This window comes from Rhea americana, unplaced genomic scaffold (genome assembly GCF_003343005.1).
Source record: "Rhea americana isolate MKP2758 unplaced genomic scaffold, rheAme1 scaffold_10, whole genome shotgun sequence".
NCBI classification, from domain to species: domain Eukaryota; kingdom Metazoa; phylum Chordata; class Aves; order Rheiformes; family Rheidae; genus Rhea; species Rhea americana.
This window is the reverse complement of record NW_028185039.1, coordinates 4516107-4534219: the sequence shown is the minus strand read 5'-3', so window position 1 is coordinate 4534219 and position 18113 is coordinate 4516107. Positions and strand designations below refer to the sequence as shown.

At 37.4% G+C, this 18113-nt stretch overlaps 1 protein-coding gene across 2 annotated transcripts in view; it reads right to left on the bottom strand.

Annotated features, from left to right (window-relative positions):
• Positions 1-164: 164 nt before the first annotated feature.
• DNAH3 (dynein axonemal heavy chain 3) overlaps positions 165-18113 on the bottom strand; it is a 67224-nt gene continuing 49275 nt past the window's right edge. For both annotated transcript variants that reach the window (XM_085302125.1, XM_085302135.1), the window contains 18 exons: positions 17713-17836; positions 17463-17619; positions 16385-16528; positions 15121-15787; positions 14867-15032; positions 14305-14521; positions 13220-13402; positions 12155-12353; positions 9079-11220; positions 7987-8212; positions 7407-7651; positions 6452-6568; positions 5191-5345; positions 3975-4142; positions 2912-3054; positions 2103-2307; positions 683-820; positions 165-518 (listed from right to left, as the gene is read on the bottom strand). In XM_085302125.1, coding sequence (XP_085158251.1) covers positions 165-518; positions 683-820; positions 2103-2307; positions 2912-3054; positions 3975-4142; positions 5191-5345; positions 6452-6568; positions 7407-7651; positions 7987-8212; positions 9079-11220; positions 12155-12353; positions 13220-13402; positions 14305-14521; positions 14867-15032; positions 15121-15787; positions 16385-16528; positions 17463-17619; positions 17713-17836 — 5750 coding nt within the window. The remainder of the gene's footprint in view (positions 519-682; positions 821-2102; positions 2308-2911; positions 3055-3974; positions 4143-5190; positions 5346-6451; positions 6569-7406; positions 7652-7986; positions 8213-9078; positions 11221-12154; positions 12354-13219; positions 13403-14304; positions 14522-14866; positions 15033-15120; positions 15788-16384; positions 16529-17462; positions 17620-17712; positions 17837-18113) is intronic.

Below are 18113 nucleotides of genomic sequence, written 5' to 3'. Positions count from 1 at the left end.
TAATAGGTGAGAACAGCTAAAAACCAAAGGAAACTGGAGCTGCTTTAAAATCAGCAGGAAGTACTGATAAAAAATAAATAAATAAAAAAAAAATAAAATGCAGCCCTTGGGGAGTAAAGTACATCTTTTAATGGCAAAATGTGAGTGTTTTGACTTGCAAACACTCAGTCATCTAACTGGCATAGTGCTGCCACACCTCGATTTATCCAGTGTTTCTGGGGCTTGTCTGAAGGGAGYTCAACTGAGAGAACATAGTTGGTGGAGTGGCCCGTAGTGGATAAGACACCTCTTCTTGCACTTGTCTTGTATACAGGACATGAATAGATGTTCTCATGTAGAAATGTRGAACTTTCTCCAGGTTTCAGCCAAATTATAGGCAAAGAATCATAAAGGATTTTTGGAAGTGATTCTCCAATCAGCAAGGATTCTCTATCCCATCGTGCACCTTCCAAGAAAAGGCCTTTTACATATGCCCCATCTTCTGGCATTTTCTCCATTGTATGCTCCTGTTTCATCACCTGGAACAATTAAATCATTTGTTTTATTTTTATATTGTGTATACTAAATCCTGTAAGTGACARTCAAACTATTCTTTTAAATGACATTTCATTTAGAAACCCTATTCACTGYTGCCTCAGACCATATTTCAAAATACTCAGAAAAATCCTCTACATTTTCTTACCTCAAATTCAAATCCAATATGATCGATTGGGATGGTGTATTTTCTAGCATAGTTCTGTGAAACACCTGTCAAAAAAGACTGAGTGAAGTAGAATCCTGATATCCAGAAGACTGTGGGTGGTCCATAGATGACCCAATCCTGATTATGGGAGAAAAAACAAACATAAGAAAAAACATATTTGTGGGCTTCACATTGTAAATTCACTACCAAAGGGATGTCTTTCCAGATGTACTTGAACAACACCATGAGTCCTCAGACTTGTTTGGAACCTTTGGATGCTACCGTTAGATAAATATTATTCAGAAGCAGCAACAAATCACAGAAGTCAGTTGTTTACAATGGTAATGAAAATAATCGCTCATTCTGTAACAAGCAGAGCTCAGTGCTACTGAAAAAAATTGAAAAAGTAAATATATTTTGAGAAGTCCAGATACTAGCCAGGAAAGAAGAAAAAAAAAAGGAATTTGGGCACTTTTATCAAAATACATTTACTGTCTTGTAAATACTAATCTATTATGAAAAAGGACCAGATTTTCCTACATACTACCTTCACGCAGCACTGTGAGGGCAGTCTGCCACTACAGCCAGTATATACAGCTCCTCCTGGAGGAAATAATGAAGATGCCAGCTAAGGAGATCTTGGGCCAATATCTTTGGATGTATAGCAAAAAGGCAGTAGGAGAAACAAGCAAGGGCAGAATGTCCCCATAATATTCTGAGCCATCAGGAACCAAAATAAATTAGAGAAGCCCACATGATACTCTAATCCAGCAAATGGGAAACTCTTCTGCTTAAAAGAATTTTYCAGACACTCTTTTTCACCTCTCTCCTCCCAAGACTTACTGTATGACGTTCCAATACATTTATCTCAGTACCTCAGTTGTTTAAAGTACATCTGAAATTTTAAGTAATTTTAAAAGTACAGTAAGAATGTGTGGAATACTTACTGGAAAGGTGAGTAAAGAATTAAATAGCCTGTTCAAGAAGCTGTGATACCACTTTTTATTGAACTTGGAAGAGATTTACAGGCACATATATAAAAGTCTAGCAGTGCCTGTTACATACTATAGGATTGTTCCTAAAGCATTCTTACTCCTGATTCGGACTACTTTGAGCAGGGAAGTYATTAAGACATTGATGCAAAGTAAATCTGCATCTTCTAGAAATAGAAATACGGGATCTACCAAATGCTGCACTGTATTCGGGCCAAAGTACATGCTCCTGACTCACCCTGCTATGCAGTTGCAGAGTTAATTCCAGTGCTATTAATTCTGTGTATATTTGGTCATGAATGTGTGCAAACAGTTCACAATCTGGAGCTGTACAAGTACTACTGAATGAGGACAGTACTGATACACATTTTAGCCATTTAGCTTTCAGCTACTCATCCCATAGACTTGTCAGGCTCAGTTTAGCGTACCTGGAAGAAGACCAAACGAGAGAGGAGATCAGATACGTAGCTTCCCAGCGGCTTCAGTGATGGATAGGATTTGGCAGCCCACATTGGCGGTACTTTTCCCATTAACATGCTATTGAAAACATCTTCAAGTTCAGATGACATTAACACCTGGCCTTTGATGGCTCTGCCTAAATTGACAAGGCTGCTCCGAACAACTTCTGTAAGCCTGCAGATCAAAAAAAAAAAAAAAAAAAAAAAAAAAAAAAAAAAAAAAAGAAAAAAGTAACTGCATTATTTACTTCCTATTTCTTCCTATCTGGCAAAAGACCTCTGAGTCTGACGTGAATGAAGACTTATTAAAGCTGGAGAATGCCTTGTTAGAAATTCCTTATCCTGCCTGAAGTTATCAAAATTATTATTTATCTAGGGAAAAAAACAAAGAAAGAAAAAAAACACAAAAGTCAAAAGATGTTGAGATTTCTTCTTTTAGATAAGGGAAATAAATGACAAAAGCTTTAAGATTCAGGCACAGGCACTACCTAACATTTTATTTTGTGAATACTGGGAACCGGATGACTGAAAAAGGAATAAAGTGCCTCATCTCAACAAAACAAAGTCAAATCTGATTTATGCTAACACTGCCAGAATATAGGTACCATTTCTACATTCAGATAGTCAGCTGCAGCTTTTAAAAAGGAACATTCAAAGCAGAATCTATTGGGTTAAGAAGAATTTATTGTAAAAGGCTTACAGTTGTTTATAAAGCTTGTGAGCTGCTAGCACAAGCATATTTCAGTATTAGTAATGTTACRCAAAACACTGAGTCACACCTGTTGAATCGGATCAATTCTTGCCTAAGCACTGTATTCATGGACTCCTCATAAAGTACTGGGTATTTCTTCATAACCTCTTCAACATTAAAGTCACTTGGTAATTTGGATAGGATGTCCYGTGCCAAATCTTCAACAGTTTCCTGAAATCACAAGTTTGTATTGAATGAGCTTTTTTTCCCCCTACTTTTTATTAAATCAATTCATCAAAACTACAGGTTTCATATTTTTACTATGTAACTACAAAAATATTTTAGTTCATTTTCCTAGACAAATAAAGCTTACATGATCATACTCTCTTTGTACATCAACTTGTCTGTCTGTGCGTGTGCCTGCTTTTCTTCCCAATAATTCAGAAACTGTTAGTAACTTCAGTGTAATTTGCAAAGGAGTTTTGACAACTTTTGAAGAAACAGGCAGCAGAGCAAACAAGCACAATCCTACTATTGCCACAATGAAGGAAAAGCCAAGGTGTGCAGCATGGGGGAATGACAGGAAGACCACAGGAATAACCCAGCCATGGGAGAAGCTTTACTCACTAGTCAACCTCAYAGGAAATGAGGCTTCATTGATTCCACTATTCAACAATCTACTTGTATACAAAACGTAGGAAGTCAAATCCTTAGGGGCTTGGAAGATCATCTGTGTGTGTCTCAATAGGGCATGGATTTGACCTGAGTGACTTGAGGAACTGCCAGGATAGGATAAGGAAAGAAATTCTCAGCATCTCCACTGTCAGGTCTCACAGAGGTATAGATAACGGGGAGGACTGGGGTCCAAGTGACTCCATTCTGCACACTGCCCCTTTTCTTTGAGCCATACAAATTACTCAAGCACAATTACAAGTTTGGGGCTGTAGAAATTGAAGCGGCAAAAATTGCATCTCAACAACTGAACATTCAAGGAATAATAATATAGAGTGGAAGTGCTGTTATAGCCCAGACTTCCCTAGGAAGGAAGCCTTCAGTCATGTAATGAGAGGTGTTAGATTCCTCTGAAACCTAAGGCATGACAGGAAAGAGCATCTTTCCAGAGTGCACGTTGATCTTTCTTCACCAATTACCTGAGGAGACTTGCCACCTCCCCCTGCTTCTCTAGGCAAAGTCAGGAGCACTCCACTAAAAAGCTGATTAGTCTCTTGGTTATCCTTGGTAATGTCTGCATTTTCATGAAGCCCAAACACTTCAGGGTGTGTTGTAATTGGTAAGCCTCGTAGGAATTCAATATAAGACTGTAAAAGAAACATTTAGGTACCAAAGTCATGCAATGATATATTCATAAATGATCAATAAATACAATCTGTCTTTGGCAGAATATTCCCATTCATAATCAAACACAAAATCCCAGTCAAATCACCCATAAATTGCTTTGCCCTGCCCACAGAGATAAATATACAAGTTTTGAATGATTCAAAGACTTGCTGAGGATTTGTCCTTACCGCCCTCAGGCAAGTAGCAAGCTCACCTAATTTCCTATGTTGACTAATAAACCCTGCTACATTTCATATGCTGCTGCTGAAATCCAGTGTCAGCAAACAGTTTCAAAAAGCTGAAAGAGCTACATCTAGACAAGCCAGGAAACATACATTTTTATAAGTATACAATGAACACAACATGCACATACTTCCAGATTCCAAACACAAAAGAGCCCAGCATTTGGAAAGACTGTACTGCCTCATCCGTTCTGTACAGAAAGCAAGAGAAGGGAATGTTCATAACAAATATGCAAGGAGCACTGGTAGGAGTTCCTGGAAAGGTTAGGATGCTGAGTGTATCAGCCCTACAACCCTACAACTGCAGGTTATACTAATGGGTGGGATTTAAGCACATTTGTTATATCCAAGCAGCTGGCAAAAGGGAAAAAGAGGAAAGAAACTGAGGCCAGTGAATCTGTGCACTCATGTATATACCTGTCATTCTACCTCCTCACTCTGATCACTTCTATCGTAACAGAAGTGGTTGCAAGGGGACACAGAATTCCCCTGCAAAGTCCTGAGCTCTGACTCRTATCAGCTCTTTCAGAATTGTATTGGAAACCTGCACAGGGATGGGTCTCTGCACTGACAAACACTGGAATATCAGAAGATCCCTACATCTGCATTCATGTGTGTTGTTCCAGATCTGTATTCTATACATTAATGATACATTCTGGTATGGCTTTGTGACCTTATGGGGCTTTTTTTTGTTTTGTTTTCTGTTTGTTGTACTCAGAGTCTCAGAGCGCACAGATAGGCTTTTTCTAAATGACTTTGGGAGAACTTGTATCCATTATCTCCTCACCTCGTATGGACCGTGTGGTGGTATGTAGTAGTCATCTCCAGGTGCAAGCATATATTTGTCCTGCTCTATATCCTTGTTATAGACTATGGAAAGAAGGGACAGGAGAAGACGCCTGTCTTTATCATCTGTTACTCTCCCACCATAGTTACATTCTCCTGGGAAAGGACACAAAATCAGGATGAAAAATTGAAAGTCAATGAACATATAGAAAGTGTTTAGCATTACTGAATAACTCCAGTAAGCTGAATACCTGAAGGTCCAGATCTTCAAAAGTTTTTAGGCACTATACTTCCACTGATTCAACAGAAATTAGATTTGTGTGTTTTGATAGTGAAAGGTATAAGAAACATACCGAGCTGGTCTGGGAAACTGCTTTTCATGTCACCGTGAAAAATGTCACTTTCCAAATGGCAGCTTGTTTGCTTTAAATTCTCTTAGTAAGAACTTTTTAAGCCAGTCAACTTTCAAAATTTGCACAGTGCTATATAGCTGCTCTTCCTCTCGTCCCTTTCATGTAAACTCAAAACTCATTATATATGTATGCAATAGAAAAGAAAGGAATGCAAATATGCAGAACCACTGTGCAGAAGGGTTTGGAGAGTTCTAAGTAATGGGCAAGCAATGAGGGGAGATATGTCACTTGACTAAGAGGAAATAAATAGCACTGACATGAAGTGAAGGAAACAGCTACAAATTCAGTTCATTATTTTTTTCTCCTTAATCTTGACCCCCCCCAAATTATTTTTATAAAGCTAAACATAATATTTGATATATTAAAAATTGAGAATCATCTTTTTAAGCGTGAGAAAGAAGGTGCCAATAACTAGCCATCCTTCTGAAGAATGAGAACTAAACAGCCACAGTAATCAAGAAACATCTTACTAGTTATTTACACAGGCYAACACCTATTGCTTTAACCTGACGAGGATTATCACATCCTCCAGCAAACCACCAGTGCTTACTCTGTCAGGATCTGACATATTGATCAGCTAAGGTGAAACAAAGGCCACTGATGTTTTGATTTGACAAATGCGAAACAAAGACCAGGAGGTTTGCTGGACCATTAGTAACTCTCGCAGGTAAGTGAAGAGAGCAATCAGATCTGAGGGCTTGGGATCCAACTTGTCTGGGTGTGAAAGACCAAGAAAGTAAACCTGAATGGAATCCACTACATCTGCTCATCAGTATGTATCAGTTTACCCCTGTATCAGTTGAAAGTGCATAGCAAGTCAACACGTGTTAGCAAGTGCAACATCTGTACCTGTTAGATATGTCAGAGCTTCAAATGGGATTTCTTCATATTCATTCAGAAACATCTGGATYTGTCGCATACTGATTCTGAGGTCAGATTCATTGAACTCATATGGAATATTCCACCCTGTCCAATTCAGAAAAGATGTATCAGCAATGGTGCATTACACTGATAACCATGCTCAGGAAATGTTGATAGTATTAGACAACTTCTACAGAAAAGAAGATAACAGCTGCCAGACAACACCTAATGAAGCCATGGCATTTAGCTGGCTGTGTACTGCACAAGTGAGAAATACGAAATGTGCAAGCTTTACATTGTTACAAAAATACTTATAATTGCATATATTTCTATATTTTATGAAAAACATCAGAATTCTATACTGTTTTCTAAATATATCGTGGTCTTTTAAGAGTATTTATAAATTTAGTAAAAACTGAATCACAAATCTTACTTATCTTTTCATTGTTGTATTACAGTCAATACAATGCAACTACATAAATTTTAGTCTCACAGCACACAAACATATGCATTAGCTTTTCTAAAACAAAACTACACACACAAATAACAAACCATTGCTGAAGAAGATGCATCTTTAATGATGAAAATTTAAACAGAACTGCTTTTGATGAATGAATTACTATAGTTGGTGAGAACCACAATAATATACTAATACTAATCGATTAACTTACAATTTAATGTAAATAGATTATGATATATTTACTTGGGAAATTGCACTTTCTAGTCCTCACCTAGATTAATATTTTAAGTAGCTTTGCTTGAGTAAGAATCCATGCAGTTTGTAGCTTTTAAAAACTTTATTCTGTTCTGTGGAATACAGACTTTACTTTCATTTTGCTGTATTCTTGTAATGACAATACTACCTTTTCACAGAGAGGGTGTAAAAATGCATATTAAAACTCCTAATCCATTTAAGACAATGTGCAAATCATCTAAGCCTTACCCAATGGTCCAAAGTGCCTCCTTTCCTGCACCAGAGCATGGAAAAAGCAAAGGCCAAAAAGCATTTTTTGCCACATTTCTGGCTTTTGGCAACTGCTAAAGAACACAGGGTCAGAGATGGGGTCATTAAGATACGATCGAAGGAGGTTTGCTCTAACCCCTTTTGGAGGTTCGTTTGTCATTTTAATGCCATTCTGGAGGATACTAACAGGAAACTTTTCTGATGGATAACTGGTTAACCACAATCTGAAAAGAATAAAAAAGCACATCATCATCATCAAAAAACTATCAGTATTGACAAATCCTCAAGATCGATCTGCCGAAGACTGAGTTTTGTTACCTGTTTAACTGTAATGTTTGGATAACATCTAAGTTTGGTCTAAAATGCAGGCATACAGTAGATGATGTTGGACAAATAGAAAAGATGGTGTCATGATTCGGTATCTTTATTTTTTATTGCACGTTAAACAACATAAATGTTACTCTTAGTTGTTCATACAGAAGATGTACTTTTTTTTTAATTAGTATCTCCAGCAAACAATAAATACTCATTAAAAAGATCAAAACATGAAAAATCCTACCTGAACTTATCATTGGTATTCTCAGGCACTATAACTTCCTCACAGATTTTTTCCAGAGTGGGCATCCAGCTGGTTGCAAGATGGCAGTTTTGTAACACTACCCAGGTTCCATCAGTAATTGCCTGATAAATCATATTTGCTGCTATTGGGCCCTGGCCCTGTCCAAGTGAAATAGTTTGAATGCTTGTGCCTCCCATGCCAAGATCATCAGCAAATTTTAACAAACCTGCGATGGCAAGTTTCACACATGTGAAGAAAGACACAGAAGTCAATATATATTTTACTCAAATACTAAAAACAACAATCCAGAAATGGTATCTAATGTGGTATCAGTCACTGTGTTCCTTAGGCATTTGCTAAAATTTAGATGTATAAAGCAAAACAGAAAGAGATACTAGCCAGGTTAAGTGCCTGTCCTCTCCTTCAGTCCTGACTGCTCATTCCCAGCCTGCACTACAGCTCTCCACTCTCTCTATTTTCCTGGTACAATTGTTTACGGGGTGAGCTGTAAACTGGAACTTTAGATCTGAATTAAAAACAAACCTTCAGCTTTGCCATCAAAGCCAGCACCTCCTGGAAATACATTTTTACAGTGTGGTTCCATATTACAATTCTTCTGGCAGAAAAACAAGTTTAAAAATAACTTTCTTTCTTTTTTTTTAAGGACATTTAACAAAAGTGTTTTAAAGCATAGTCATACAGTCCATCACCATCAGCAACCAAGAGAGAGGAAACTTTCTGGAGGAGGGGCTGCAAAAACACTAAGGCAAGTCCCAAAAACCCATTGGCATAATTTGTTAAAAAAGTATGAATAAGAATCTGGCCTGGATATGAAAATCCGTTAGACCTCTGCAGAGCTGCTCAGAGATCTAGACATTTCATCACCAGCACCTCCACACACCCCCTCCAGCAATTTTACTGTCATTTCATACACATGGACTGATGCAACTGTTTGAAACAGAGGCTAATACCATCATTGTTGTATTGTACTATAAAAATCAAACAAAAGGACCTGTACTTGTAAGTTTAGTTTCACTCAGTGCCATTTAATCAGATTAAAAAAAAAAGATTTTTTTTTAATACCAGTCTCACCTGCCATAGGATCAGCACCTGGTGATAATACAAAAATCAAAGGGGCACAGCAATTGGAATCATTGTAACTTCCTCCCAAATCAAAAGTAGGTGGTTCAATGAATGTTCTTCCCATATTTTCTATGATGAACACCCGCACTGCTGGAACAATCTTGTCAGGTCTCAAACATCTGAGAATAACCATACGATCTAACCCCATTACTGTGTTCCACACATCTGGGAAAGCTTCTTCATGGGGTCTTACAGAGTCATATATTAGTTGCCACTCTGAAACATTCTCTCTTACGTGTTCCATTAGTCCCTGAAGGTTTGTCAGACAAGATGCACGTACTAGCTCAGCCCACGATTTGTCAGATAGCCATTCTGGAGCTGGATTGGGGTGAGGATTATCAAGAGCAACACCTCCTGTCAGAAGGAAACGCCAAACCTCATCATCTATTTGGTCTTTTCCCTTCATAATCCCTACTGTCAGGAGGAAGGAGAATAACAGTTTGTCTTTCTCGAACAGTGAACGACAGACATTATTATAGATGCTTATTGTGAAATGCTCAATTATATTTTTTATTCTCTCTTCCAGATCGTCACTCTTTTTGCTATTAGCAATAGATTGAACATATAAGTTAATGAACCAAATCAACGAATACTGATACATAGGTTCAATGTTTGCCAGATCAGAAATGCAGAAGAAGACAATAGCTGAATGAACAGCAACTGGTTTATACCCCATTCGAGTAGAATCTATTTGCATTTCAGTTACAGAAGCAATTTCTTGCTTTTCAGAGATTTCTTCAGATAACTCTTTGGATGAAGACAAAATATTAATTGCTGTTTCATCTTCTAAGATGTTTCCTTCTGACTTTGAAAGGACCTCCAGGATTTTATCTTCTATTTCCTTTAATTGTTTCTTGTTGGCTGCACTTTCTATAATCAGTTTATTTTTCTTTTCTTCAAGCTCAGGCTTTTCCTTTGCAGCTACAATTCCAAGAAGTTGATCCTGAAGACCCAGAGGTGTAATTGTGAAGTTGAGTAGACAAACTTTTACAGCCACTTCAGGAAGATAATGAGGATTTCTTAAACGGGTTGTTATGTAAAACCTGAAATCTCTTGAATATTCAATTATATTTTCTCCTAATCTCATGTATTCTACTCCTTGTTGTTTGAATGTTAGCTTTAATAAAATGGGTTCTAAGAAAGCATCTAGTTCTTCACCAATATTTTCTAGCAAGACGGGTGTTCCAAGCTGAATAGCATTTTCCAAAGTCCTCACATAATTTGTGTCAGATAATTTGATAACTGACAGCCTGTTATTTTTCTCCATATTTTTTACCCACTTGTTAGCTTGCCTTTGAGGATCTATCATTAAAGCCCATCTTCTTGAGTTCGAAACAATTAAGCCATTGTCGATGGAAAAAGAATCAATTGGCAATCCAGCAATTTGCCATGCACGAATTTTGACTGGATCCCCAAGGGTATTACTTAAGCTAAAATCACTGGAGCACGGTATGTTCTTCTCATTGCACAGGACTTGCCACTGCTTTTGACATTCTAGGCGATAATCTACACTGAAGGCTCCCAAATAAGCAACTGTTCCTGAAGATAACAATACATCTCCTGTAAGGTCTACATATCGGATTCCTAACAATCGTGCAGCTTCTGTCCACCTGTCTTTCTCTCCACCAAGACCACTAATTAGCTGTTCAGCTCTCACAAGCTTTTCTGAACAGATTTCTATACTATTTTCTAGTTCTCTCTTCCGATCATTCATGCTTTCCAACTCATCATTCAAAGCTTGAAGGTGATCAACTACCTCCTTAAGTTCTGCTCGTTTTGTTTTTAGCTTCTGCATTTGAATGTCCAATAATCCTTCTGCATCTCTCAAACGCTCACGCTTTGGGGCAACCACTTTTGCAACACGATCATACACCTCCATGGCTCGCACCCACTTGCATAGTCCTTCACAGGCAGATGATACATTTTTAATGACAGCTGGCTGAAAATCTGGATGACTAATAAACCTCTCTCTAATTCTCTTCATTATAGCAGGAGGAATATTATCCTTGTCATATGTCTTTAAGCTCTCAAGGAATTTCAGATCTCCAAGGATTTTTCTAGAAGGTCCCCAGTAGTCTTCCAACATTTTACCTATATTGCACATAATGTTAAAATCAAACTTAAATTATGAATGTTCAAACCAAAAAAAATACTTGAAACATAATATGAAGAATTAATATCAGTGATTTTGCAACAGAATTTTGCTATACAATCACTGTTAAAGAGTTTAAGAAATTCCTTACCTTCAGAAATTCAGACAGGAACATTAGCACCATTAATCTATGTCACACTGGAAACTAGTACATATATGTATTAATTACATATTAATTCTAAAAATCAGTCAAAAGCAAAATAAAGAAAACATTTCTATACACTCATTCTTAGTTGAGCTTATTATATAAATCACTAACTGTAAAGGAGTTTCTTGCTAATCTATGTCGGACAGTTTTGGATGAAAGATACGATTACAGAAGTCCTACTTCAATAATTAAGAGTTAAAATGCAGGGGAGTAAGGTAGAAGGAAAGTGGAAGAAACAAATCCCTTTCCTTCCCTACATCATAAATCCTGTGCAATTTTATAATACTACCACAACCAGCACAGAAAGAGATGATTGGAGTAATTATCTATGGCTGAGGACAGACAGAAATCTGTCTCCCAACATATGAGACGGTGTTTGGTAACAGGGATTAGAATGCAAAATACAGGTGAATGGTGCACAGCAAATCTCAAGCTCCTGGAGTTTCTCCAGGTAATGCAAATCAAAACAGCTAAAAGTAAGCTGRAGAAGTGACTTTTTGCTAACTAGGAACATATTACAAAGTTTATRTTACTGTGCCAAGCAAGTGTAATATGTTACAGTTGCAAAATAAGCTCTTAGCTGTACAATGTTATTACAAGTCATTGCTAGCAAAAATTCACTTTTGGTGCATGTGGCTGCAGCCACACCAGAAGCACTTCGCTGTACAACACAGCAGTACCCCAAGAATTCCTAGGGCAAGGATAACACAAATACCCATCATTACCACTGCCACTTGGATCAGGCTTTCTCTCTGGTTTCATTCCCTTCATGACACAGATACTCTCCATGACAAGCTTAACAGGACCCGGTGGGTTCTGCATGGATTTCACAAGAGAGATGTCTGAAGGATTCAAGGTATCAAGAGCTGCAAGCGCTGCCTCCAAAGCTGGCATGGCCTCAGCAAGGTCTCCTTCACATTCATCCTGTAAAGACATTGTGCACAAACCTGTAACCCTTCATACAATACCAGACCCACAAGCTGACTACTCCACTCTGAGAAATTCCCACAYAGCATCAGTGAAGATTCTGCGCTTGTAAGTACCCAGTAAAAAGACTCTTCACAACATTGGGCTTCTTCCACAGACAACTACTTTCACAATCTGTTTGATACTTAGAGGAAGGGCTTGTAGAGAAATGTAGTAACTTCCATTAGGTGAACTGATAGCTGAGAAAGTCAGACAACTTATCAAATTCAAAGTCCCTTCTGATCTGACAAGGAGCAATAAAATGCATATTAGACACAATTACTCCTAGTTAAATCTTACAGTGCTAAATACAAAGAAAACATGCATCAAGTAGTTTAAATCCTTTATCATGCACATGTTGCTATTAGAGCAGAATGCAACAATTATGCCAGATCTCAGCAATAACATATCACCGGCATTCCCAACTAGCCACAAAAAACACTGAAGAATCCTGCAGCTTCTGGCAGGAAACTTTGTGCTATAAACATCTGTCTGTGGTCCTATCTCTAAAGTTATATCTAATAGGGCTCAATGCAATGCTATGCCAAGTTACCTCACCTAAGTCTGAATCAGTGTCTCAGGGCCTGGAAACAGTATCATCTAACTACTCAGCATAATCAGATCTGCTGAGAAGGAGAATATATTAGTACAGAAACAGCTGCTATATAGCCACCAAAATTTACCTTGTTTACATTAGGAACATCTCTTGCAACTTCGATACTTTAGGAGCTTGGATCAGCCCATTAACACATCCTCACAACTCCCATTTATTTGGAAAGAAGTTGGAACCCATTGCATTGCAGGCTTACGCCCTTGTAAACTACCTTAATAGCTTTAGCAACAGCTGCAGCTTCATTAGCCTCTTTTTCATCTGCAGACACCAGTTCCTTTTTTGCATCTACTGCAACTGTTTCCTTTTCAATCTGGATCATCATTTTCTCTGTTTCTGCAGAAGTTCGTATCAGTTCAGGCTGAAGGGCAGTTAGTTCTTTCTGCATCTCTACAACCTGATCAACATAACAGAAATCAAGAAAAAATACTTGTAAGCAATTGTATACACTTTTCCTTGATGTCTTAGGAAGATCAGAAGATGCTATATTAACACAATCTAAAAAGGGACATTTGATCTACAATAATTATCAAAATAATGCTCTAGTCTATTTTTACTAAGAGCTGTTTTACATAAGGAAATAGAATTTTAAAACACTGATTCATTATATTTTTTCTCACAGTGAATTTTAGTTTATGGAACCTAAAATAATTCTTTCTTATGCAGGTGGATAACAAATCCAGAAGAAACTAGGAAGGGAGCATAGAGCTAGTGACAGCAACAGCTTCAAACAGGATGTTCCTCATCAGGCAAGTGTCTGGCAGCCCCTTTACTTTGTCTGTTGGAGGGAACCCCTGGATCATCTGGGTTGAGAAAGGAGAGGTTTCACAGGGGATCTGATCAGTTGCCTACTGGTAATTTGCACAGGAATTAATTTTCATTATCTTCTTACAATCTTCACCTTCTCCCCTATTTTGAAAAGGGTAATAGGTACTAGGATGCTGAGCCATGGATTCTCTATATAAGGATTTGAGAAAACAACTAAATTTGTTTTTTTCCTTGTACTTTTGGTAAGTTCCATCAATTTCTTTTAGCTTTCTATTAAATGCTATGATCCAAAGTTACACACCACTTTTTTTCCTTTTCTTTTTTCTTTCTTTCTTTTTTTTTTTTCTTTTTTTTTCTTTTTTTTAATGCCTAATTTTTCCTGGTGGTCTTCTGAAGAAAATTGCTAATAGGATGATGAATATAGTGAAGAGGGAATAAAACTTATATTTAATTAGATTAATTAGCAAATACAGATGCGCTGTACTAAAGTATTTATATGCCATGCATTCAGTGTTTTCAGCTGAAACTTACTTGTGAAGATGCAAAGTCAAGTTTCTGAAGTCCCATAAGATAACGGTTTCTCATCATGTCAACTTCTTGCCTTTTGCTATGCAGCAGAGTCTTAAAGGTGAGAATCAATTCTAGATAAGAAGTTGGTGTTACATAGTTGTGTCTTCGCAAGGTACTGTAATAGCTGATGGAAAGCTCTCTCACACTTTCTTGGAAATACTTGCACATTGACACAACCCTAGAGAAAATTTATCCATATTATTAYGTAAATACAGTCTGTCATGAGGAAACTGCTCTAAGTCTGTGAAACTATATGAGTCTTAGTAAAGGCAGAATTGTTTTTTCCTCATTACAAAAATATTTTGGACAAAATCCTCCTTGCATGGAGTGGCCTGATTTTCAGAAACATCAGATATATATATAGCTAGGTATCTTTGACTCCCACTGAAGCCAAAGAGTTGGCTTAGCTTGGCCCATTTACGAGGACAGTTTGCCCATTTATAAGGATAGTTCACTGATTATGCATGTTTGGTAAAGGGGAGGTAACCCTCTGCTTCATACATTTCTTGAGATAAACTCATACCCTTTTCTAATGTCATCTTCGAGTTCAACATCCTCTAAAAACTTGTCAGCAACCATTTCCAAAGCATCCRTAGGCCAGGTTTGGAACCAATCAATGGTGCAGCAGTTTATCAGTGAAGGGAACATTCGTAACCGATTCCTGAATGCATTTCCAATAGGGCTCATTGCTAGAAAAAAAAATCTAATCATTACCTAAGTTTGCTTGCAGTTAGGAAGCAACAAAAATTACCCTAAGAAATAATACACTATACAGACCTAAGACAATATGCAAATTTTTCTTCACCCTTTCAATAAAGAAATTGTACATAGCAAGGGGAGTGGCTTCAATTTTCCTGTTCTCTGTCCTTGCTGCACCTTGCATTTTCTCTACAATTTCAGCTTTCTCATCAGCTGCAAAGATATTAGGCACATCACCGGTATTTAAAAGCATATTGATATCTTCTACAAATGCTTCATCCTTTATTTGATTATCACAGAACAAAAAGGACACATTCTTGTTAGCAACACCAGCTTTCAGCAGGACTCGTTTAATATCCTCTTTCCATTCATTTATTCCATAGGATTTTGTAATTTCAATTTGAAAGAGCTCAAAGGTATTCATGTAGGTGGCCAGCTTGGTAGCACTTTGTCGGCCACTCCCACCAATTCCCACCAATAACAGATGCCCATTGTCCTGCTTTAGTACCCTGCATATCCTTGAGATATGCTCAATAGCAAATTTGAACATGACCAATGACATCGGTGCTTTGCTGACATTGTTGTACTCCTCAAGGTAGTATTCCATCACGGTTGTCAGTTGCTTTAAGTTCGTGATTTCATCATACACTTTTACGTTACTGTCTGGCTTCAAATAGTCTCCAAAGAACAGGCTGCGAATATTATCATCAGAGATCTTGCCAGTAGGTGAGAGATGACTCAGTACCTACAGAAAAGACAAGAATCAACAGATAATTCAGACTACTATAGAATTATTTTCCTTAAAGTAATAACCATCCTTATCCACCTAGAATACTGTGGGAAGCACTCTTTTATAGCTATTCTGGTTATTATCTTTTTTTTACCACCTAAATGGGGTAATAGACTGTAGGCTGACATGCAAGTTTCCACCTGTGCATATCTCACAGAGTGATTTTGCTGTCAAATATAGGACAAGTTCCCAAAAGGATTCTCACAAATCACCCACTACTCCCATAGGCTCTTTCAAATCCTAAGTTAAGCAAGAGCACAGATAAATATTGGTAAGGCACTTATTCCAGATAGTCCCCTGTATCTACACAGAATCCTTTTGAAGTCATGAGTCATTCTTATATGGAGTAATTTGTACTAACTTGCCTAAGAATATGTATAATACCTAATACAAATAGAAGCCGATCTAAACTTTGTAGATGCATTGCTGGAAATCATTCAAAATGTGTCCAATACTAATACAGTCTCAAATACTAACACAGTCTCAAATGTCCAAATATTTCTGAAAATGTGTCAGTCTCATTCTTGGGCCCAGCACATTACCCTAAAATACCTTATCGATGCTCTGCTTGAAGCTATTTGATGTTGTCTCTTTTACCATCTGAAAGAACACCTTTCTGTCCTCCTGATCAACTAAGCGATCATAGAAAACTCGGTAAACCTCATGAATCCAAAGTCTGATCAGCTTATCTCCATCCTGCAAATGTAAGCACAAAAAAAATAGGTAAATATAGCTAAGATAGAATTTGTTTGAAAGTAGAAGGATGGAAATGTCCATTCGGACCCAGACATATCTTTTGCTAAACTCAGCGGGAACCTTCCAGCTTCAAGCCATTCAGCACATGGCTCAGCATCTGCTAACCTAACTGGCTTCCTCACCTAATAACCATCTTATCTTTCCTGCTAACACAATCTGAGACTCTTATGCCAACTCATTTTTCTCTACTGTATCAATCTCCTCCCAGCATAAACAATAAATCTTTCTATGGGATGGCTCATGGGCTGTAATCCTAGCCTTGCTCTAACTCGGTTGCTGGCTAAGATGCCTGCTGAATAGCCTGTAGCTATTTAGTTCTGTTTCTGCAACAGCAACATTCCCCCTGATAGAAGTAAATCTTTTAATACTTCTCTAAACTGCCATTTTAGTGTAAATGGATGAAAAAAATAGAAGGATAAAAGTCATACACATCTGTCAGTATTTATTTCTGGTTTGTGATGACAGCTAGAAGCATTTCTGGGCTACATTATTCAGTCTTCTTCACTGATTCCCACTTGTGAAAGAGAGAAAATAAATCTTTTCTCACATTTTTTTTCTTTTATATATTTATTTTTCAAATACAAGAGATGGGACTGTCTAACTTGATATACAACCCTTAACAGGTGGACCTTGGACTTCAGGTCTGACTGTAATACATATAAACAACATTAATGTAAATGACAGCTGTCTACTTCAGTCATAGAGACAAAAAGCACATAGCAAGGTATTCAAGAGCTAGCCTGATTTTTATAATGTAAATATATTGAAAACATAATTCACATATTTTATGAGGTGTTTGTTTACTAATATTATACCAATAACTTAATTTGTCCATTGCTCTTTCTTTCAGGAATATAATAAAAAAGGAGCTTACTTGCAAGTGAGTGTGTGGACAGAGCAACACTCCTTTAATAACTCGGGAAAAATCCCGTAGATTAAAGACATAATGGGATTTGGAAGGAGTTGGGAGAAAATTCTCAACTGCCATTTTATAAATTGCCATTGTAGCATGGACCATCGTCTTGCTTAGCCTTAAAAGGGAAAAAGAGATAGAATTATGAGATCTGAAGATAAATTACAGGAGAAAATACGACAAAGGTGTTACTAGAAATGCATCGTATTACCTGAGAAACACAGACTCAAAGCCTTTGCTAAAGTGCCAGTCAGCAATTGCAGTAAAAATCTTGGCTAATATGTCATCATCAAAAGAACATATAGATATAATATTCAAGTGGCGTGTGAAGCGTCCTATAATACACAGAAAAAAATGCATAAAGATCTAGGAACATCCAGGCTTTTTTGCACCTTACAGCTAGCATTTGCCTAGGATTGGTTCTCATAAGAGTGCGACTCAAACAACATTTGAATCAGGCTTCAGCTCCAGGATTCTGATACTGRCAAATTTCTGCACCAGCAGTGACACAAAAGGAATATAAACTCATTCACATATTTTGTGTCAGTACTTCTCTTAGAAGAACTTCTGTTTTTAATATAGAAGACGTGAACCTCCACTACGTTAAGGTGG